Genomic DNA, 23,034 nt, shown 5'->3' with positions numbered 1-23,034 from the left:
TCTTCCCTTGTTATATTTTATCTGTTATTAAAATATTATTGAAAAGTGTTGAAATACAACCCTAACATATTCACTTCAGTCCTATTAATAATGGAAAATCAAAAAGTGACAATTTTTTTCTCCTCTACCTAGTTCTGACACAGAAAAAAGTAAGAGACATCTGCTAATATTTGCTATTTTGTAAACTCAGGAAAGATATAAATTTTAAAATTATAAGCAATGCATTTACTTTTACTGATTTTCAAAATGGAGAAAATGAGCTAATTAGACAAGTCTGCATTTTGAAGGGACATTTTCCCTTACATAAGACGAAAAGTATAAAGTATATTGTATACTCATTCTCACAACCCAAAAGATACAGCTATGCTTTAAAAACACACTGAAAATGTAATTACCTAATTTAGTTTGGTAATAGCTACTTTTTCTTGGCTTTCTGCCCAGAATATGCTTATTTCTTCTGTAAAAACAATATGACAAACTCTTAAAAAAAAAAAAAAGTTTGCAGAGAGGCAAAACAGAGCAAGTCATTTGTAAACATAATATACTTATGGATTACTCCTATGAATCAGTAACAGAATTTTGCATTAACCTGTACAAAGAATACTCCTTTGATAGTCAAAAAAGCGAAATCTTCAGTTTACTGACAGAACAGGAACAGGCCGCCCTGGCTTGGGAGTGTGTTTGAAAACTGTTCTGGAAAGGATCTCTTGAAGTCCTGAGAATCCAGATTTGCACTTCTAGTACTGTACAAATCAATGAGATAACTACTGACTAAAACTTTATAAAACTTTTTGAATGCCCATGCATTAATAGAGAACATTCAAAAAGTTCTAAGAATTTTTCTCTCTTGCACATCCAAGAAGAAACTCTACCATCTGACTGACCTATATAATGGTCTTAGGCTGTGATAATATCGCAGTGGTTGATTAATACAGAAAATAAGAACTTTCAGAATCGCAATTTTTGTCTGCTAAGGATGAATGTCTCAAAACTGTCCACCAATCTTCCAATTTTTAAAGTGATTTAGGCACACTTATTAAAATCTTTTTTTCCAGTTTTATTTACTATGGCATAACTTGTAAAAAGACTGTTAAAGATGCATATGATATTTCCAAAAAAATTCAGGTTATATCACCACCCTTGGGAATATTGCTGTCAGGTGCAATGGAACATATAGACTAAAATATCCTCTTTTCTGCTTTCCTTCACAGAGTACAGTGCACGAAAATTACTACAGTGTACTGTTCCAGTACCATAGTGCTAAATCCTTTAACTCTTATCTGTCTTTTAATGAACTGTTCATTAAAAAAAAGTATCATTTTATTAGAGAGTGAAACTGTTTTAACCACAGGACAGGTCCAGTAGTGAAAACAGCCAGTTGTTTTCCCCATTTATAATGCTGCGGTGTGATTTGAATGCTGGGAACATGTGCCTTAGTTTTTTCCACTTACTTCCTTATGCTGGGTCATCTTGGCATCTTATGGCAAAGGCAGAGAGGACCACTTAAATGGCTGGATCAAGGGGGGTGGTTTGATCTCCACGGTCCACCCGTTTCTTGATTCATTCTCTGTGATGACCTGCAAGGGTAGTAGTTGACAGTAAACATATTACTAGTGACTGCAGACAACACTCGAGGCAGTGAGCCCCTTGCCCACAACGCAGGCAGGGTGAGCAAGCACTTTCTGATGGCAGAGCCAAGGGCCAAGAGGCAACCAATGCTCCAGCCAGGGACAAGGGCTGCTCTGCGGCCAGCACCGGTTACCTCCGGCAGCGAGGGTCTCCCGTGGATTCGGTTTCCCCCTGGCTGGCCCGATAAGGAGGAAAAACCCGCCGCCCACCCAGTTGAGGCCCCACCCTTGTGTGGCGTTGCCGGCGACAGCAGTTACCACAGCGCTGCGCACGCACACGCCTCCGCCGGCCTCACGCAGCAGCAGCCCCACCCGCGCAGCCGCTGGTTCTCAGCGGCACCCAATCAGCGACGGCTGGGAGCACGGGGCCGACCTCACGTGACTCACGAGAGGCGGGGGTGTGTGTGTGTGGGGGGGGGGGGCGGCTTATGAAATCCACATCCGGGTGAGGCCTTGCTGTCTGGGGCTGGCGTGCGTGTCCGGGTCGCGTGCTGGGCGGCGGGGCGCTTTGCGCAGGGGTGGTGGCAGCCTTGAGTGACAGGCGTGCGCGCGCGCCCCCTCCCCCCCGTGGAGGGTGCGTGTCTGAGTACGGGGGTGGGCGGGGGGCGCTGGAGCAAGGCGCCTGGCAGGTAACGGGACGTTCGGAACGCCAACGGTTCTAACGGCCCCCGGCGTCGCGGGAGGGCGGGCTAGCGGGGTGTGCCTGACAGGAGCCGCTGTGGAGTGAGCCCCAGCGGGAAGGGGGAAGCTGTTTTCTGTCCTGCCCTTACGAGGCTGCTTGTACGCGTCGAATAAGCCTAGGAGGCATGCAGTTCCCAGCCGATTCACCTTCCTCTCCCCTCCTAGGGTGCAGGGAGTGAAGCTGGCCTGGTAAATGCAGTGGTAGAGCTTGACTCCAAAGGGCACTATTTGAGTGAGGGCTGTCTTCTGCATTTTTGTGCTTACCTGCCACAACATTTCCTGACTCTTCCACTGCTGCCAGTACTGCCTCCTGCTCCAGGCCCTACCTGTGCCAGAGCCATGCCACACCAGTATTGATATCCATGTCCTGTGGCGGCTGAGTGTTGTGATTAAAGGGTTACCACAAAAGGAGATTTAATAGTTTACAGGAACAGTGGGAGCCTTCCTTCCCTACACTGGAAAACTAATGTTCCTGTCAGTAGGAAGGAGAGCCTTGTGAGAAGTTCTCCAGCCCAGAGTTTTGGAAGTCTTGGGTATGACTTCTCTGCTGCTCAGCTTCTGGGGGGCAGACTGTGCATGGCCACTTTTCAAACATATTCAGGAATCTGAAGTTGTGGGTAGCTGCCTTGTAAGATTTCAGAAGCACTTGTGTGCATAATATTTGTTCATATCAATACAGTTAGGTGTTGAAGTGTTTCTGAAAATACTGTTATTTTTCTTTCTGAATCTTAAGACATCTAAAATATCTTTTATAAATTTAGTCCTTAAGTATTTCAAGTCTGAGTTTCTCATCTGCAAAAGAGGATTGACTACCCGCTTCATATCTCAGCATCTGAACTTAACCTTTTTGCTCTGGGAATCTCCTTTCATAAGCTCTGTCTACAGCTATGGATCTTCTCAGCAGAATCTGGTTTATCTTATAAGCAATTATCCTTTCTTGTCTTAGCAATTCTTTTTGGCAGTGAATGTGTGTCTGTGCGTGTCTGTTTGTTTCTAGCATTTTAATGGGACTTCGGTGAGTTCTTGTCACAGTGCTTGAACACCTATTTCTGTAGATTTAATTATATATATTTTTTCTTCTTAGTACTTCTCGGTTCTTTCAGGCTGTACTTGTTCTCACCTTCTTTTGAGATTTTGCTCTTCTGCATAAATTTCTTAACTTATGTTTTTGTTCTGAGTGCCTCTACGTCCATGGCCTGAATGCCTAAGTAGCAGTTGGTGCTTGTTGTTTTTTCTTGGAAAATGTTGGTTTCTCAGTCACTAATACAGGAAGTGGACTGCTGATCATTTTCAAGCATTGATTGTAGGGCAGAACATATCTATTAATAAGTGCAATAGTGAACTCCATAGCTAGTACGACTTGAAAGGAGAAAAAAAATCCCAACAGTGTTCAGATGGGTGATGCCTGGATGCTCAATAGACACAACAGATATCCCAAAGCCTTTTTCAGAGCCTCTTCAAGACTTTCTTGGTAATCTAGTGCAAATTCAATTTAGACTATTGTGAAAGAAAGCCAGGTGAATATAAAACACAAGTGTGTGCTGCCTGCCTGAACTCTGCTTACTTACCTTTGTGAACAGCTTCACCAATAATGCCTTTTGCTGTTAGTTTAGGACATCGGAATCTCCTCATCCTGGTTCCTTCTACCTTAATGGTGAGATGGTATTTACTTGTAGCATATCTGAGGAGGTAGGTGGATCTTGTACAAACCAAATCGAGATAGTGGATGTTAAAATAGAGCCTTATCACCTTTGCACATGTTGTTATCCAAATCTTTACTCTGACCATTGTTGTAATTACGTTTAAGGATTCCTTCTTACATGAAGATAGAAATGACTGAAAACTGCAGTATACTTGGTGACGCATTCAGGCCTGTGAAGTTCATATATACACCTCCATAAGGATTTTGAGATGTATCTGTCAGTCTGTGCCTGACCAGAACTCTCAGTGCAGCTTAAGTACTTTTTTCATTTTAGTTGCATGCTCCTTGATTGTTTCCTGTTTGTCTTTGAAGGCCATGGGCTATTAGACCAGCTCCTTTCTTTCCAAGTGATGCAGCCACTGCCAGCTGAATATATGTTGTCTAGACAATGCTAGTTGTTCGTGTGGTGTCAGGCTGATGATCAGGATGATGACAGCTACGTAGATTTGTAGGTGCCAGAATACAATTATGTTATAATACATACTTCTGGTCCAGAGGAGCAATTGGATAGCAATGTTAAGGGCAATAGCTGGCATTCTCTGAATGTTTGCAGAACTGCTAAAACATCTAAGTATGGTGCTTATCTGAGCAGTTGGCTTGATTCCCTCTGGCTTTCTGAAAACCAGCTTCCAAGAAGTCTTGCAGCACCAAATGGAAAAAGTTTGTGGTATGATGGAAACAAGCTTTCTGTGAATCTTTTAATTTAAAGTTCACAAAACCTTCTTTCCCATGTTCATTTGAGTCCGTTCAGATTCACAAGGTGGTTGTTTCATTCTGCAGCGATCTGGAACTCTGGTGTGTCTTACAATCTGCTATTGTCAATTAGTGCATCTTTTGACTCTTTCAAATGCCCGTATAAGTAAGTTCTCTCTGCTTATGTAAAACTAATTTGACTAATAGTGGAGATAGAAACTATTTTTGAATGAATCTAGACTTTTTTTTCAACTAAGACTTCTTTTGTGAGGGGCCTCTTTCATAGTGTGGGAGTTTCAGCTTGCAGGCAGAGTAAACTTCATGTTGTGAAGACTAAAACTACCTTTCTTGCATTGTGTAGGCTATCTAAAAATGTTGCAAAGTAGCTTTCAGACATAGTATTTTACCATGTGTAACATTTCACTTACTTTGTTACTTACATATTTATAATCATAAGAAGTCATCAGAAATTCAAGTTTTTGGGGTTTGTTTTTTTTTTTTTTTTGCTTATTTTTTTAAAGCTTTGAGATTTATGTAATAATAACCCTCTCTTGTGTTAGTAAAAACAAATCCTTAGAATTTTAGACTTGGATTTAGCTTTTCTGATAATAACTACTGCAGTCTTAATCTCCTTCCTTTATTCCTTATGTATCCCTTAAGCAGTGGTACCTGCTGTTCAGAACCGAGAAGTGGTGGTGTTTTTACAGAAATAAGTTAAGTCATTTTGTGATTTTCTTAATGTAGATTAATGTGGAAGGTAGAATTTAATGCAGAGGAGGATTTGCACTCACATTCTTTCTTCCTAAAGAGTTTGGGATTGACCTCTGTGAAGAACTGTACTTTTCTGACACAGCAGGCTTTTTCCCTTTAAATTGTTCAATTGACTGGTTTATTTTTGGAGTGACTGGAATGAAGTGTAGGGGTTCTGTTCACTCTTTCTATGAAGCCAAGACTTAAATATGTAAAATCTATTGTAGGATATGTTTGGAGAAGCAGAACTGGGTATGCATACATTTATTTTTCAGCCACCATAGAGGACATTTTGAATAAAAATAAAACAAATTTGATTTATTTGTTATATTTGCTTGTTTGTTGAAATGATGATTTCTAGGCAGACTTTAGGGACAGCATTTTTTACAAAACTCAGTCTTTTTTGGTTTCTCAGCCGATGGATGTGATGGGCTCTGTCTGCCTGTAATCCGTTTGCATATATGAGGCTAATTTTTCATGTTGATCATATTTTAACAGGTATTGGCTAGTAAACATTTCAAACCTTGAAAATAGGACTAAAGAAATGGGCATAATATTTATGGGGTCGTTCTGGATCCTCAAAAAACATAAACATACGTTTCTCATGCCTGTGCAACTTCTAGTGGTTTTTTATATCCTTATTAGAAAACAATGTGCTGAAGACTTTTAAGAAAAAAAAAAAAGGAAAGTTTTTATTTTTTTCATTAAAATGATCACAGTTCACTTTCTGTGTGTATTTTAGAGACAAATCTAGAAATGACTTTAGTTCCAGTGGCTAATTTCTGTTGGTATAAAATGCATCTTCTGTTATATTTGTGTTTGTATAAAGTTCTAAATTTTTAAGAAAATCAACCATTCTCAAATTATTGTGATAAATTAGTATCAAAAAATATAAAAATTCAGCCAGTTTATGGAACAGTCTGTTGCATTATAGAACCTTCACTTTCAGAAATGTTCTTTCTCATTTTTCAGTTTTTTGAGGTTGACACTAGCAGTTCTAGTAATAGTTTTAAATATATACAGTTTTCACATATTCGGCAGTTTCTTGGTCAAAGAACCAGGTTTTGGATCTTCTCGCTAATTTTTGTGAATTTGCTCATCTAATAACTTTTGGCAGGATGATGTTCAGATTTTTAATACTGTAGTGTAACCAGTCATGTGCGGTGAAATGTAAGTCAGATCTTGTCCAATTCTTCCACCTTTTAACTCCAGAAATAATGCATCTTTTATTTGTAATGCAGTCCTTTTGGAAAAGTCAGTGGTTCTTTGTGCACACGTGTAAAATGATTTTAGGTGACTATGTGACAATATTGGTTTTTTGCTTTAGGAAAAAGTAATTAAAGTAATTGTGCTGGTAGCAGGTGAGGTTGCAAATTGTGGTTCTTCTATTTATCTTTTTGGGGGTTATAAGGCTGTAGGAGATACTGTACAATGAAAAGCAACCTGTATTGGAAAGTAGATTGCTTGTAGTCTGTGGAATGTAACTGGAAACTGCCACAGAGAAATGACAATGTTAAGAACAACTTTCTTTGGAAATAAGGATATAAGGGGTGCAAGCACATGTTAAGATATGAAACAGCTGAAAAGCAAATTCTTCCAGTTGGAAAACTACTAATTTCAAAGGCTGTAACTCTGTACCTCTTACTAGAACTGTTGCTTTTGTTTCAGCAAAGAGCTTATGAAGGGACTTGATCTGTTGGTTCTATAAAAGCAGTTCACAGTGACATTACCACAGAGAGAATGTCAGTGTTTAAGTAGGCTTATTGCTTGTGTTTCAATTCTTGTATTTAATGAAGAATTGTACTCTAATTATGAAGTGTTGCATTCTTGAAAGTATTTATTTAGGTCCTCAACTTTTCTATATGTTAAAATGAAAAAGTCATGCCAGAGTACTAAAGTTTCTTTGTCTAAAAAGCAGAAAAATTTGCAATTTGCAATCGATTGTTTCAAGTGCAGATACTAGTTGTAATTTTCTACGAATGTTAGAACTTGTGTGCTTTTTCACCAAAAACGTTTATGATGACCCTTTTAAGGGGCAAGAGTAGGACAGATCAGAATGCCTTGAAAGAAAAGGGAGTACAGAATCTTTCACTTGAAAGTCACTGACCTGAATTCAGTCCAGCTTGTTAGTGTATGATTTTTTTTATGTAAATGGGCTAGGGAGTTCACCAGATCACACACATCTGTCATTTTCATTCCTGTTAGTCTCATGAGTCAGAACTCCAGTTCAGTTAACACAGCAAATGAATGTAGTTTTATGTGTTAAGGCTCAACTGCTGCTTGTTCAGTGGCTGTAAGATGGATTTAAGGATTCAGGACTGCCTGTCCAGTTTTCTTCATCTTCTTCTTTATCAGGCAATACATTAAGTGGTCACTTCTTTATTGCCAGAACATCAGAGTTGAGTATGTGTTTTCTTAGGCTAATATGATATAGAACTCAAGACATTGTAATTTTAATATGCTTTTGTGAAGCTCTCCAGGCACACCTATTGTAGGACTTGGGATATAAAAGCAGCTGAGACTGCTAATAAAAAAAAAAAAAGAGAGAGAGAAGGAAGATGAGCCTTTTTAAAGCATTTATTTTTTTGTCAGCAAGATGAAGATCCTATATTCTCAAACATTTTAAATAAGAGGTGAGGGAAGAAATACACTGCATTAGTCTTCTGTGATCAGAGAAAATTAAAAGGACAATTGGTGTCTTTTTAAAGTGTATTTTATGCCTTTCTACTCTTTAGTGTGGGCATTGGCAAGACATGCTTTGCAGATAGAACTGGATAGCTTGAGAAGCAACAGCTTCCAGTTAATGGTGGCTACTGTCTTAGCACAGGTGCAAAAAGTGAATATAATTCCCTACTTTGTTTAAATGCAGATTAAAACAGGTGGCTTAACCAATCCCTGAAAGTAATTTAACATTTTGAAAAAGCTCTTTATCTGAGAAGCAGAAACTAACAATACCTTACAGCGACTTCATAAACAACTCCAACTACGTATGCAAGATCATGAAGGACCTCTCTGTAACAATGTATTATAAGCTTTAAAAATAATTTTTTTAAGCAGTTTTTTGTCTTCTTCCTTTAAGCGTCTCTAGGGATTATTTTCAAGTGAAATTATAAAAGATAAAGCTTGTCTTTGTTCCACCAGTACACTGTTTAGATTTCTATGTTCTGGGTTCTATTGGGGTGTGAAATTATGGGAAAAGCAGATGCTAGAAAACTAGCCTGTATTCTGGATATGATTTTGGCAGTGATGAGTATAATGTAGGAATCTAAATTCATTGAGTGACAGTAGACCTGTTGGGAAAATAAAAAAAAACTGCATATGCCTGAAATAGGTAACCATTAACCTAAGTTGAGGGATGGGGCAGGGAGGGATGATTCATCACGAATATTCTGAGTGGTTCATCTAATACATTTGCTTACATACTATCTTTCTGAACAGCAGTTTGCGCATGATTTGCTTAAGGGGCTGTCAAAGTCTTTAGTAAATGTTTGTCTGTGAAGTAGGGCAACATATTCCTTGTTGTGTCGTTAGGTTGCTGTTAATCATGAACAGAGGACAGTGGTCAGCAGGTAGTATCACTGCTGCAGCTATAGCTTTCTTCCATGCTCTCTCTCTCTCTGAGAAGTTTGTCCAAAGAGTAAACTTCTCTTCCATTTTTAGTTTTGTGTATTCGGGCCAAATATGTGGGCATTACTTTGCTGATTGGCCAACACAGTAGAGGAAGGGTTTTAAAGGCTGCTGATCTAATATGCAAGACTCTGTAAGTGTTGAGTAGCACCATATAGGCATGCACAGTTCTGCTTCTTAATTTCAAATGCTTTGGCCTCTGAAAAGTGTGGGCATTGGTAGGTGCCACACATACCTACACAGGTTACCACCTGTGAAGAACCATATAACTAATATAAGTTACTGTGTATCGTATTTCTTGAGCTATTTTCTTTAGATGTTTGTGTCTGATCACAGTCCATTGAAAGTTGCTTGAAAGTCATGCCTTGCTACAACAGGTGTAGTTCATATTAAAAAGGCATATTGTTATTGAGTGATATGTAAAATTTTTGCCCATAGAAGAGATGAAGAGTTCTGGTTATGTGTTTGAAGACATAACGTGCTATAATAGTCAGTGAAATTTATGTTGAGAGCGCCATCTAGATCAGAGAAGTGAGTGTATTTGAATGTTAAAATAAGTCTTATCTGTGTGAATTAACATTTTTTGAGTGAGTAGGTAATAGCAATGCTAGATTAAATTGGGCTAGGCTGCTGATGCGGCCTGAAGGTAAAATTTGAAGATTCAAAACACAAAACCACTTCCTAACTAGTCAGCTTTGTGATACTGTGCTGTTGTAGATACCTGTGGGACCAAACTAGTTTGAACTTCAAACAAGGAACATGAAAATTGTAATGATTCGTTTCTGGTAGATTCTCTGGGACAGTTTGTACCTAGAGATTATTTGGTGGATGTGACAATGAGTTCTTAACTTAACTTGCAGTGGTAGTGGCAAACTCGGTTAGATTGAGATATAAAACTGCTAAATCAAAAGTGAAGTGCTTTTTCTATATGTATATTTTTAGCGGTACAGACTACCAATTTACTCTTAAAATAGCTGTGGTGTGTCTGTGTAAATATGTATAGATGCCCTTGGCAGATATGGACAAATGCCAAGTTCACTCTTAAGCCACTCCTCTTCTACTTTTATTTAGGTGTCCTGTGGAATGATTTATTTCCAAATGCTCAAAAGCCAAAAAAGTCAGCAGACTACTTATGTGCTATGCTTCTTGTTCTTGATTGTATTTGTTCTAGTTTTTGCCAGTGTCATTCTTGTACAGAACTGATTGTTTAATAAATAAGAAGCTGTTGTTGAACCACGCTACTGATGGGAGAGCCTACTTTTTGAGTAATCACAAAAATTATTTGGCTATAACTTTAATTTGAACTCAATAAAAAAAATTAAAGAGAAGAATAAGAAAGAACCCTCTTTCATTGTTTTGATTGCAGTTAAAGTCTTTGTAGAATGGGGGAAATACCAATAAGTATGTATCAAAATAATCTAGGAAGATATACACAAATGTTTATACAGTTTGATTTCTTTGAAATCTGTCATCTAGTACTGTGAAAAGATTCAGTTGCTTACAATACTGTCTGTGCATCCTCTAGATTCTCAAGTTGTGTTAATAAATACAACATATGTTATAAAATGTAATTCTAATATATGATTAATATATACAATAAAATACAATATATTATAATACATTTAAAATGTATTATAACACTGTAATATTATAAAAATATATTATAAATTCATTCCATATCTCCTTATGGTTGTTGAATAAGGTGTATGTAGGTAAAAGCTATTCAAAAATCTGTATAGTGCTTCTCAAACTTGGCCTCATAATTCTTTACTGTTGAGTTTTTCTCATGAAATACTTTGCTAGAAATCATTCCATTTGTAGGATGAAAGCATTGCTAGAGTTGATTTCAGTTGTTTTGGGTTGGTGTTTGAAGTAAAGATTGCATTGCATTACTTTGAATTTGTTTTAGCATACTTGCATGTTAAATACCGAAGTTTTCTCTTTAAATATTTAGAACACAGGACAGTGATTTTTTTGTTGTTGTTGTTTTTTAATTTTTGAGGAACAGAGGCCTACTCTAAACAACTTTGCACTAGGCTTACTCCTTCCTCAGCAATTCAGCAACACTGTTCTTTGTTACAGTTTTGGAGTTTAGTGCATATGGATAGAGAGAAATAAACTAGAAATCCTGTCTCTATGGGTTGGAATCTAGTGTGGTTTCAGATGGAAAGCAAAATATTTTTAGCATACACTTGCCAGTTAAACTTTTAAATGGACTTTCCATAGGGTGTGACTTCTGAAATGATAATAATGCAGAGCTTCTAAAGAGATTTTCATGTGATATGCATGTCTTAGTTGAATTGCCTTTAGTTTTAGAAGCTGCTGGAGGTATAAATCAGCATCTTGGCCTAAAACAAAACAAAACAAAAACCTAGTACAGGTTGAGGAAAATTTGTTTGGGGAATTTCTGACAATTTTCTTATTTTAGAAAGCACTTAGTCTAAACAGCTGGTTTTCAGTGTACTCTCATTATCTATGATACATTCTGCTAATATGTTCTCAAATTTTTCTCAAGTTTCTTTGTTACATGGGACTATTTTTTCTTTAAACAATTTGATCTACATCTTTTTACTTTCTTTTTTTCTCTGGTCAAGTTCTTGCAGGCTTGTGTACCACTGGTGTGTAGTAATATTGTAGAATTACTGCAATATAGAATTCCAGAATTACTGGATTTATAAAAAAATCTTTATTTAAAAGTTGCAGTCCACTTAAAAATGTTTCATACAGAAATTTAATTAATTTTTTTGGTGAATGACAAAATGAGATATCGATCTAGCAATGGAGTTTCCTTTCCCTCCAGGATCATATTAATTTTATTATTAGAAGATTAAAAAATAGCTTCCATTTTGGGATTTTTTGAATACTTTCTCTTTAATGAGTGCTTAAAAAGTGTGTGATACAGGTATCTAGGTATCTAACTTTATTGATATTGAAAGTGGACTTACACTTGTAAATACATGCATAAACTGGTTTTGATGTTTATAAAGAGGCCTGACTTGTCCTTTGTTAGTCAAAAGAGCAATATTGGTGAAAGAACCATATTTTTTCAAAAAAAAAGAAGGGAGGGGGATTATTTTTCAAAACTATTACATAAGGGGCTGTGTCCCCTTAAGACTTTATAATACATAGATCCCTTTTGTTTTACCATCTGATAATAGGCACTATATATTCTAAGACCTATTTATCATGCTACCATATAAATCTCTTCCCAGTGGTACACACACAGTTGAGCAGATAAAATTATTAATTTTTAAAAATACTTTCTCATATCAGGTAGAAAATATGTTATGCAAATGTTTAATCCTTCCAGTGCCCACTTTTAGAATTTTGAATTAAACCACATTTTTAATGCATTTGAAGGGTGTCATGGTAATACTGTTAGAACATAAATTTATCGGTAGAAGTTTTCATAATGTTTTTACAGGTTTAAACCTGCCAGTTTACGTTAATGTATTACAGAGTATATCTAGGAGGGATTTAGAAATTTCATTTGTCCATCATTTTGACATGCGAACTATGATAAAGACATGCTTTACTAAAGTGGATGCATATCATAGAAAGTAAAGAATACTGCGTACTGAGAGAGTGCAAAATACAGGTAATTAAAAAAAATCACATCTTATTACTGCCATTCTACTACCAAACTCAGAAATGAAGTGATTGGCTTTCTAAAAGCCATCTGAGCCATTTTTATAAAATAGATAAACAAGCTAATAAGGTTGTAGAAATAAAACACATTTTTAAGTTGAAAGATCTTCATCAGGTAGCAGCTATACTTTAGTTGTTCATGCAAATTAAATTTTCTTATAAAACACCATGTGATTTGATTGTAGTGTCTGTCTTAAAAGTCTAGATAATAAATGACAAATTTTATTTAAAAATAACGTGAAAATATGTTTAAGGTATGTCAACACTGGATCCTATAGAAGCACACACCTCTGTGTTTAACCTGGTTAAACTGTGAATGACTATAAAACATCTGGGTTTTGTAAAACTGTTGAAGAATAGAACACTGGCAGTGTCTTTTTTGCAGGAAGGGCTACTGTGCAGTTCTTGCTTATTAATCCAGTCCTTGTTCCTCCTTTAGGTTTGAATTAGAGAACCACACACTTAAAAAGGTGGAAGAAGGGTGAAAAAAGACCAACAGTGTGCACAGTTGAATTTAGTTTTAGTCTTCTGGCAGCTTGCAGCCCCTGTTCAGTATCCTGGTGACAGACAGCCAGGCTACATTGTGAGCTGCTCTTGTTAAATGCACTGGGCTTGAATTTCATGGAATACTTGGATAAAAAAATAATTTTTCTTTGTTCATTCTTAATTAGTGAGATGTTAGTGATCTTAGTTTTGCATATAAGTTGTGCACTCAGCAATATTTGTCCAGGGAAAATAGTGGTTTGATTATAGAAATAACCTATAGTAATGCCCATTATGAATGAAGAAAAGCAGTTGTGATCTTTTTATTAACATTTTTTGAGCAATCTGATATTTTAGAAAATTAATGGTTTAGCTGAATTTGTCTATTTACATAAACTTTTTGTTAAAGTCTCTATAGAAGCCTATAGTAATTACCTGTAACTCTTGTTGAATGTATCGGTTTTTGTTATTACTGAGTATAAGTGCAGGGTATTAATGGTTATTGGTGAAATATTCAGGCTTTTTCTTGCTGTCTTTACTCAGCCAAATCTTTGTCTTCATTGGGAATTTTGCTGACTAAAGACTATGTAATTGTCCAGTAATTAATGTAGTTAAAATATATCACTCTACATGTAGTTGGAGCCTGAATATTCTGTCTGTTTCCTCAGCATTGCCAAAAGGTATCACTTTTACCTGGTAATTTTTGGATAAATTTCAGTGGTTCTCTTTAAACAGTAACTGTTTCAAAAGCTATTAAAGCTATAAGCTTTGCTTTTATATACACACATAAGTATATATGCACACATATTCACAATTATATACATGTTCACTAGATATATGATACTTATGTAAGATATTTGTGAACTTACATAACTCATAAAAATATCCACTGTAGCTTATAATTTTTTTACTCTTGTGTATGTATAATATATAACTTTACATATATGGCAGCTTTATATTTTAGGATGAATACACATTCGGCATGCATTTGTTTCCAAAGGAATTACAATTTAACGAAGGTCTTGGAGAACATAAAAATTGTAACCTGAAATACATTATATGGGAGAAAGAGAACACCTGCTCTCCATTAGACTGGCAAGTTCTGGAGCATTTTGAATTAGGCTACTCTGTGCGGAATGGAGTCTTGTCTGCATATATTACATATGGTTTATGTCCTGTGCATCCCATTTATTCTGCACTTTATCTTTGAGGCAGTGTATATTTTTCAAATTATCTGTTTTTGTGTGTATGTTTGCTAGTGTAATACAAGGATGGAAATCCTTACTTCTCTAATCACACATTGCGAAAATGCCATCATCCATTGATGATGATCTATTTCATCACTGATGACATTTTAACTGTGTGATAAATACTACTGTACTAGTAGAACTGAGGAGGACTTGTGGAGTCTTGGGAAAGAAAGTAGGGTTTGTGTTTCTAGAGCAGTTAACCTAGTATGCCCCCTGCCTAGGTCTATAGGCTATCTAGGGAAGGTGACCAGATTGAATGGACTGTAGGATGGATGATTTGCTTGGGGTGAGGGAGAGAGAATCTGGCTTGCAGCTCGCTTTTGAATTATTTTATTTTTATTAATAATGTATTGATAAAATAATATAAAATATCAAATAAATGTCAATGCCCTTTTCACATACTTGGTACTTAAATTACTTAAATATGCTGCTAACTTTGGATATGGGTCCTCTTAGTAATTGTTCCCATCTTTCTAAAATGGGATCAATAGCACTTACTTATCTTTGTCAAAGGCTTTGGGACTAGTGCAGAAAAGTATTCTAGAGATGCATAGTAGGTATAATGTATACATGTAGAGAAATAAATTACTGTAAATCATTGTGCTTCAATAGCAACGAAAAGGACTTGGGTATTGAGCCCTAACCCCATTTATTTTCTGGCCTGATCTGTGATGTTTGCTCCTCAACTTCCTTCTCTTATGACAAAGGGTGTAATCCTATTAATATATTTTTTTTATGAATAAATCAATGGTAATCAACCTTTTCCATGACAGCTAAATATATTTTTCTTCGTTGCGAAAGAGACTATGCAATTATGATGCTATCCATTTGGTCAAAGGTCATGTGATAAAAGTATTGTGCAATGTGCTTAGGAGTATACCAAACAAGAAGAAAAAAGGAAGGATAATGTGCATAGGTATTCTGGCAGTGATGTTTTTTGTTAGAAAGCAGATTAGCATTTTTGTTTTGACACACTTGGACAATGTGAAACCTTTTCAGTTTGCCTCATAAGGATCGTATGAAAATGAACTTAAATTCAGTTCTGTTGATTCTACATGGATCAAACTTCTTTTTAGGAGAGTAGGTAAAATCAAATTCATCTGTTTACTAGTGTACAAATAAAAAGTTAAAAAGTCATCTTCTCTAGTATCAGTAAAGCGGGGGGGGGGGGGCACAATGATGATGTTTTCTTTCCATGTGGAGGGAATAATGCCTGTTCTTTCCTGTTACTAATAGTATATCCAGAGCTTGCAAAGCACAGAAATAAAAGTTTTTTTAAAAAAGATGTTATCTTTTATTTCAGTGTTTAGGTTACTCCAATTTAATCTTTCATAGAATCTGAATTTCCAGTAGGTTATTGGGGGGGAGGGGGAGTTTGTTTTTTGGAAGGTGTTTAGTTTCAAGACTGAGTCATGTAAAATCACTAAGACTTGAGAATCTTAGCCATAATTTTTTAGTCTTCTGATAATTTGATCATCTCTTCTGGCAGAGAAATAGGTTGATATCTCTTTCTTTTCCTAAAAACTTCTCAAATTAGTTCCATGTCTTATGAGAAGTACAGCACTTCTAAGGCTCAGGGGAAGCCGAGAGGAGTTTCGTTAATTGGAAAAATGAGTATTCCTGGCTGTTAAGAGAAATACACCAAAAATAAAGGATGCCTGTTTTGCATAATAGAGTTACTGCGTGCTAATGATTTTCTTTATTGTATCCATAGCCATCTGTCATCTTTTCTAATATAAAAATGAAATAATAATCTTCTCTAAAGTCTGACATTCTGCAGATTTTGTAACTTGGTATAGACAGTTTAACAGGAAAGAATACCCCTTTCATAATGTTTAACTGTCTGGTTTGCTAAGCATCCTTTATAGTTTGACTTTTACCACCCCTCCCCCCCCCCCAAGAGAAAAGACTGCATTTTTAAGTGCATATCAAGGTGTTCTAGTGGATATTTAAGCTCATGTTCTTATGTGAAAGATTCTTTTTTCCGGTGGAAGTAACGTTGGCCTTTAGAATCAGTGATTCACTCAACCCCAAATTTTCCTAGACAATGCATCATGCCAGAAATCTAGTTTTATCCTGTTTGTTGTAAGAAGACTGTTTCTGAGCCAAGCAGTCCAATTCTCTCTTCCCACTTATTTTATGATTCTCTAAAGGGTATATTCCATCTTAATATGTAAGAACTTGAGCTCTTCACTTATATTAGCATTAATGGTATTTATTTGTACAAGTTACCACACATCCATATGACAATACACTTCAAAGACTTATGTTTTTGTCTGACATGTTGTCTTATTACATTGTTGCTATGACGCTCTAACTGTTACTAAGATTGTGTCAAACATATTTTCAGAGATTTAACTCTGTGACAAAGTTCCCTGGAGGTGGAACTTGATGGTTTTTACTCTTGGAAAGCTTTTCCCTTCATCATACAGACACCTCCATCTGTGTCTAGTAAAAATATGTCAGTGATTTGCTAGTGAAAAGATTTACCTGCATTTAGGAGCTTCAGATATTAACAGAAAAGAATGGAGAAACATAGATATTTCAATTGTTAATCTAAACAATTGTTGAAATTTGCTGGTTTTTAGCTGGAAATACAGGTAAAATGCATATGACAATTTTTACTTCTAAAACCTCTATTTCCTAAGTGTATCCAACCTGCACTATAAAAGAAAGACCACTGTACATCCTAGCATTCCCAAACCCTTAACAGTGGATGTTATTGTACCACTCATTTCTGTGCTTCCAAGTAGCAAGATTGTGCTACATGAATAAACACTTTACAAAAAGTAAGCTTACAGCTGAAGGGTGTTTTTTGCTTTTTGTTTTTGTTTTTCTCCTGACCATAAATCAGTGATCAAAACATTTGGAAGCCAAATTGTACAGACCTTTTCTCTGTTGGGCCTTTTAGATGAAAATATGTGCAAAAATTACCACTGTGGTACTTGCAAAGTCTAGTCTTCTGAATAATGCTGTCCTCTGAGTACTTAGTTACACGTGGAATCCCCATGCAGTCCGTGGCTTATGGTCTGGTACGAAAATGGTACATGCACGTATGTGCATGTGCTGTAGGTGGTTAGTTTGTATTTCTGAATGTGTTAGAGCTACCTCAGGAAATACCCTGAAATAAAACTCTGCAATTGTTTCTGAATCACAAGCAGAATAGTTTTTTAAACATTGGCCTATGGTTCACAACTTTTTAAAGTGGTGGTATTGGAAGCACGTCTGTCCCACTTATATTCATTCTTTCTGTGTGACAAATGTGGTAGTTTTACATATATGTATGGCTAGTGAGCAGACAAGTGAAAGTCATGCAGCTTCAAATATTTCACGTTTTCTTCGCACTAGTGATCTCTTTTGCTCTCAGACCATCTCTTTTTGTTCTTTGTCGCTCACAGAATACTATTCTAAATTACTTTAGTGCACCACACCTTTTACAAATCCATTTCTTAATAGCTTTTCAGAGATCAGCTTTCACAGAAGACAGTTTTGGACTTCAGAAAATGTTTATGGACTTCAGAAAAACAAAACCAAAAAATGAGAGCAACCCCCCATCTGAAAGTAGAAGACTTTGAACTTCCAGGTTTGTTTTGGGAACTCCAGTCTCTGAAATGATAAAAAGCTTAAATTTCTTCTTAAATATTTTTCTAATGTTTATCTTCAGTTTTATCCAGAAGTCTTATAGATAACTTTTTCAAAAACTGTAGCTTATCCAAGTTTCATTAGTGAGCACTCAAAGTAACATGTCTCTTAATAGTAGAAGCATTTGGAGTATCTCTCAGGAAACAATTAGCCTCATTTCCTAATTTATTGATTATATTTTTGGCACAAATTCATAATTTCTTAATGGAAGACTTGTGTAAATTTTGTTACTTCCAAGATTTTTTTAAGATCACATTTATTGTAATTGCTAACTCAGTCTAACTTTCTAAATTGAAGAACAATCCTAAAATTCCCTCTGGTCTCATGCCTTCAAGGTCTTTTGATGTTAGCCTCTGATCAGTTGTATACTTTCCTTGTTAGATATAGATGATAAGTACTGAAAAAGTAATACAGAATTTAGGAACTGTAAAGAGCTTTCCTGTTAAAAAGAGTACAGAATACTCTTCGTTTCTGTAACAAGACTGTGAACTCTGTTCATTAAGTAAATAAATAACAAACCACTAAGTGAATGTTAACTACATGGTTCATTGCTATCTCTGTAAGAAATTTTTCCATACAATTTTACTGTGTAATCAACTTCTTGAAAAAAAACTTAGAAGCTTTTCATTGCAAATAACATATTACTATGAGGAAAATTAAGAATTGCAAATTACAAAATAAAAATTTAAAAGGATTGAACTCTCTGGTGATTTCAGGGATTGAGAATTACTCTATCATAGCATTTTACTCTTTCTGAAGAAAAAATGAAAAATCACTTGCATTTCAGTGCCTCATTATATCTGCCACTTTTAGAAATTGATTTTGGACAGATATGCTAGCAGAAATTTTTAGCCTGACTTCTAGGAAGGGGAAATTAGAATTTCTCAATCTCAGAAAAATTCTACCAGTAGCCATTGATTAATTCTTGTTTTGAACAGTGGTCTTTGCTTATAGTGTCTTTTGTTCCACTGAATTCCTTGCCATAATAAATGTAAAGTATCCCTCTGTTCATGATCTAAGTATTATAAAACAGATAATTTTTAGTGTTTAGATCTCAGGTAGGCATGAAGTAAGAAATACACATTTTTTCTGAAAACTTTACAAATGCTGTAAAATTATTTTAGTTTTCATAATAGTGTGCATCATGTTCTGATCTTCCTTGGGCTATGTATTCTTTAGAATATATGTATTCTGCAGTCAGCAGTTTTTAAGTCTAACAACTTAGTAGCTACCATAACTTGTTAAGATGGTACATGCTTATCCTGCAGTATAATTGTTGTAGATCAGGAGAAAAGTCCATATATTAAATAGACAAAAAGAAAAAAGTAAAAGTTCCTGTTTTAAGATTGTTCAGAGCTGTTTGGAGTTTTGGCAGAAAAGCCATGTGGAAAAGTGCTTGTGAGGTGATTATAAGTTTGTGATACAGAAATGTATCATCTACTCTGCTGTTTATCATAGAGGTTTTGCCAGTATATGTGCTTTCTAAATGACTGTATAAATATATATATATAATTTCTTGCTTCTCACATCTTGGATAGGCTTTTTGGAGCCTGCAGTTTTGGCCAGAGATTTATTCTTCAGATAATGTGGTCTGTGTTATGTCCGGTAACGAAACGGCTAATATGCCTGTCCTAGATGGAACACATGGAATGAGTCATTCAGTAAGCAAAAACATACAAGTAAAACCAATACGTTGTCATAGGTAGGGTTAACCACTGACTGTGTTTGCCAGAAGTAGAAATGGAGCAGTCCCACTCTCAGCCAGATCCGCACATACAATTCTGTCAAAACAGCAATATGCTCTTAAGTTGTTCCTTTAAAATGTACAAAATTCTGCAAGTAAGAAAGCTGCTTATTCAAAATTGCAGAACCAATAACATAGTGTCTAGTTATACATATCTGGTAAAAGTAGTTTTAAGTGTCTGTGTTATTGTGGCAATTTATGTGTGATTTATCAAGTGATAGATCAGGGTTTGATTATAATTTCAATTCTTACTAACCAAAGAAAGACTTTTAAATGGAAGAGGAAACCTTCTTAATACAAAGTTTGGTCTGTCTACCACTTCTAGCTTTTGGCAATGAAGTATAACAGGATTTCTAGTGGGATTACAACTTTATTCTTCCTCCTCCTAACAGTCAGAGTGGGAAAGAGGTTCCTCCCTCCCCCCCCATGTATTTTTTCTGTATTCTTCCTTGTGAATGGCTCCTGATCTTGCTGTGTATAAAAACGTGACTTTGATATGTCTGTTAGATAAGTACATCTCAAAGTTCTCATGACCTATGTTAATCTGATGACCAAGCTTTGGTGACTGCATTGTGTATGGGAAAGCTTGCAAGCATCTCAGATATGCACAGCTATCTATATTTCAATACATTCAGTGTTTGATGTTATCAGAGAACAAAGCCCTGTGCAACCTTGCCTGAATTCAGTGTTGACTGCGCTTTGAGCAGGAGGTTTGATTACGTGACCTGCTGAGGTCCCTTTTGGTCTGAATTTTTCTGAGTCTATGGATACAAACTTCTTGGTAGAATCTACTCTTCACTGAAAATGCAGTGGTTTACATCTTCATGATCCAAGAAAAGTTTCCTTCTTTTCACAGGAGTATGAGGCTGGGGAGCTTCTCAAGCCTTGTAGGAGATGATTGTCTGGAGAACTGCAACGTTTTGAAAACGGCCTAGACTAGATGACCTACTATGTCTTGTCCAACCACAATTTCTATGAATCTGTAATTTTGAGGTCAACTTTTTGTTGCCCAATTTTACAGTTACTTGACTCCAGTATCAGGCATATTTTAAGAGACCACATTTAGTCATAGTAAGACTGTGTGGGTTGTTCGTTTTTCTTTGTTTTTTGTTTTTTTAAATCCTTCTCAAGATTGTCAGTACTTAATGTATTCTTACCTATTCCAGAGCCTATTCCAGAGCCAGAGCGCAGCTAACAGAGGCAGCGAACAGACGCAGCAGTTTGTGCAGCAGTTAGCGCAGAAGGGCGCGCGACGGAACCTTCCTTTCTGTTCCCTGTGGTGTACGTTTCCTCAGGTATGGTTGTGACACAGCACACAGCACGTTCCCCAGTGGCTGTTGGAGTTGCTGTGTCAGAGGCTGCGACCCAGACCGACCCTCTGACAGTAGATGCGGCTCTACAGGTCTCAGGCTGTAGGGAGTGCTTGGGGCCTCTCCAGGAGGCCTGGGCTGGCAGTCAGCTCTCCTGCAGGAGGTGTGCTGCTGTTGACAAGCTGTGTCGTCAAGTAAGGGAGTTACGGGAGGAAGGCAGTAGGCTGCGCAGCATCCGGGAAGCGGAGCAAGAGATAGACAGGGTATTTTCGGAGACTGTGCAGCTTCGGGAGTCCCAACCCCCCGCAGCAGTGGAGTTGCCAGAGGGCTCTGTGCCGTGCGAAACGGTACATCATAACATCATAGAAGAAGGCTGGAAACTGGTCACTGCTCGTGGGAAGAGAAAGGCTCCTACTCCTCCCGAAGACTTGCAGCTGAAGAACAGGTTTAGTGCCCTCCAGGATGAGGAGGAGATGGGCATGGCTGCAAGGGAAGTACCTGGAACAACAGACCCTGTGCCCTGCCGGAACGCCCAGAAGAAGCGGTGGGTGATTGTTGTGGGGGACTCCCTGCTGCAGGGGACAGAGGCATCTATCTGCCGACCAGACCTCATGTCTAGAGAGGTTTGTGGCCTGCCAGGGGCTCGTGTGAGAGATGTCATGCAAAGACTGCCTAGGCTCGTCCATTCTTCGGACTATTACCCACTGCTGCTCTTCCATGTGGGTGCCAATGACACCAAGGGCAAACTGGAGACCATCAAGCAGGATTTCAAAGCTCTGGGGATGGTGGTGAAGGGTCTGGGAGCCCAGGTCATCTTCTCCTCAATCCTGCCAGTGAGGGGGATGGATGAGAGGAGGAGGAGGAGACGGACCTTCCAAGTTAACGACTGGCTGCGCTGCTGGTGTTGGCAGCAGGATTTTGGTTTCTACGACCATGGGACCCTGTTTGAAGATCGACAACTGATGGAGAGAGATGGGATCCACCTCACGAGGCGGGGCACACGGGGCTTTGCCAACAGGTTAGCCAACCTGGTAAGGAGGGCTTTAAATTAGGAAGGATGGGGGAAGGGGAGAGTTATAGTGACAGGGTAGTTGGCAAAAGACTGCTCAAGTCAGGATGCCTCCAGCAGGTGCATGCAGCCAGGGAAGTGCACATGGGATGTGGCTATGGAGGACCCTCTTTTACCCCTCCTGGGAAACCTGCATGCTCAATCACCTCCCTGAAATGCCTGTACACCAATGCATGCAGCATGGGGAACAAACAGGAAGAACCAGAGATGTGTGTGCGGTCGCAGGGCCATGATCTCATTGCAATTACAGAGACATGGTGGGATAGCTCACATGACTGGAGTGCTGTCATGGATGGCTACGTGCTTTTTAGGAAAGACAGGCCAGGAAGGCAAGGTGGTGGAGTTGCTCTTTATGTGAGAGAGCAACTGGAATGTATCGAGCTGTGCCTAGGGGTGGCTGAAGAGCGAGCTGAGAGCTTATGGGTAAGGATTAAAGGGCAGGCTAGCATGGGGGACACTGTGGTGGGTGTTTACTACAGGCCACCTGATCAGGAAGAGGAAGTGGCGGAGGCCTTCTACAGACAGCTGGCAGTAGCCTCACGATCCCAGGTCCTGGTTCTCATGGGGGACTTCAACCACCCCGATATCTGCTGGAAAGACAACACAGCTAGGCACAAACAGTCCTGGAGGTTCCTGCAGAGCATTGGTGACAACTTCTTGACACAGGTGGTGGAGGAGCCAACAAGGAGAGGTGTGCTGCTGGACCTTGTACTAACAAACAAAGAAGGACTGGTGGAAGATGTGAAGGTCGGGGGCTGCCTTGGCTGCAGTGACCATGAGATGGTGGAGTTCAGGATCCTGCGAGGA

The 23,034-nt window shown here is 37.8% G+C and overlaps 1 protein-coding gene across 17 annotated transcripts in view; it reads left to right on the top strand.

Annotated features, from left to right (window-relative positions):
- The first annotated feature begins 2,048 nt into the window (after positions 1–2,048).
- Positions 2,049–23,034, top strand: part of CCDC91 (coiled-coil domain containing 91) — a 176,751-nt gene continuing 155,765 nt past the window's right edge. For 9 of the 17 annotated variants that reach the window (XR_010885611.1, XR_010885614.1, XR_010885615.1 and 6 more), the window contains exons 1-2: positions 2,074–2,099; positions 21,015–21,143. Coding sequence is in view for 1 of the 17 variants with exons in the window: in XM_067304601.1 (XP_067160702.1) it covers positions 18,000–18,045 (46 nt within the window). In the remaining 16 variants the exon portion in view is untranslated. Of the gene's footprint in view, positions 2,100–17,926; positions 18,046–20,846; positions 20,920–21,014; positions 21,144–23,034 lie in introns of those variants that run through there. The other 8 variants (XM_067304621.1, XM_067304561.1, XM_067304538.1 and 5 more) reach the window with 7 other exon arrangements.

This window comes from Apteryx mantelli, chromosome 1 (genome assembly GCF_036417845.1).
Source record: "Apteryx mantelli isolate bAptMan1 chromosome 1, bAptMan1.hap1, whole genome shotgun sequence".
NCBI classification, from domain to species: domain Eukaryota; kingdom Metazoa; phylum Chordata; class Aves; order Apterygiformes; family Apterygidae; genus Apteryx; species Apteryx mantelli.
Note: the sequence above shows the minus strand (reverse complement) of the source record. Positions and strands in the feature narration are given on the sequence as shown.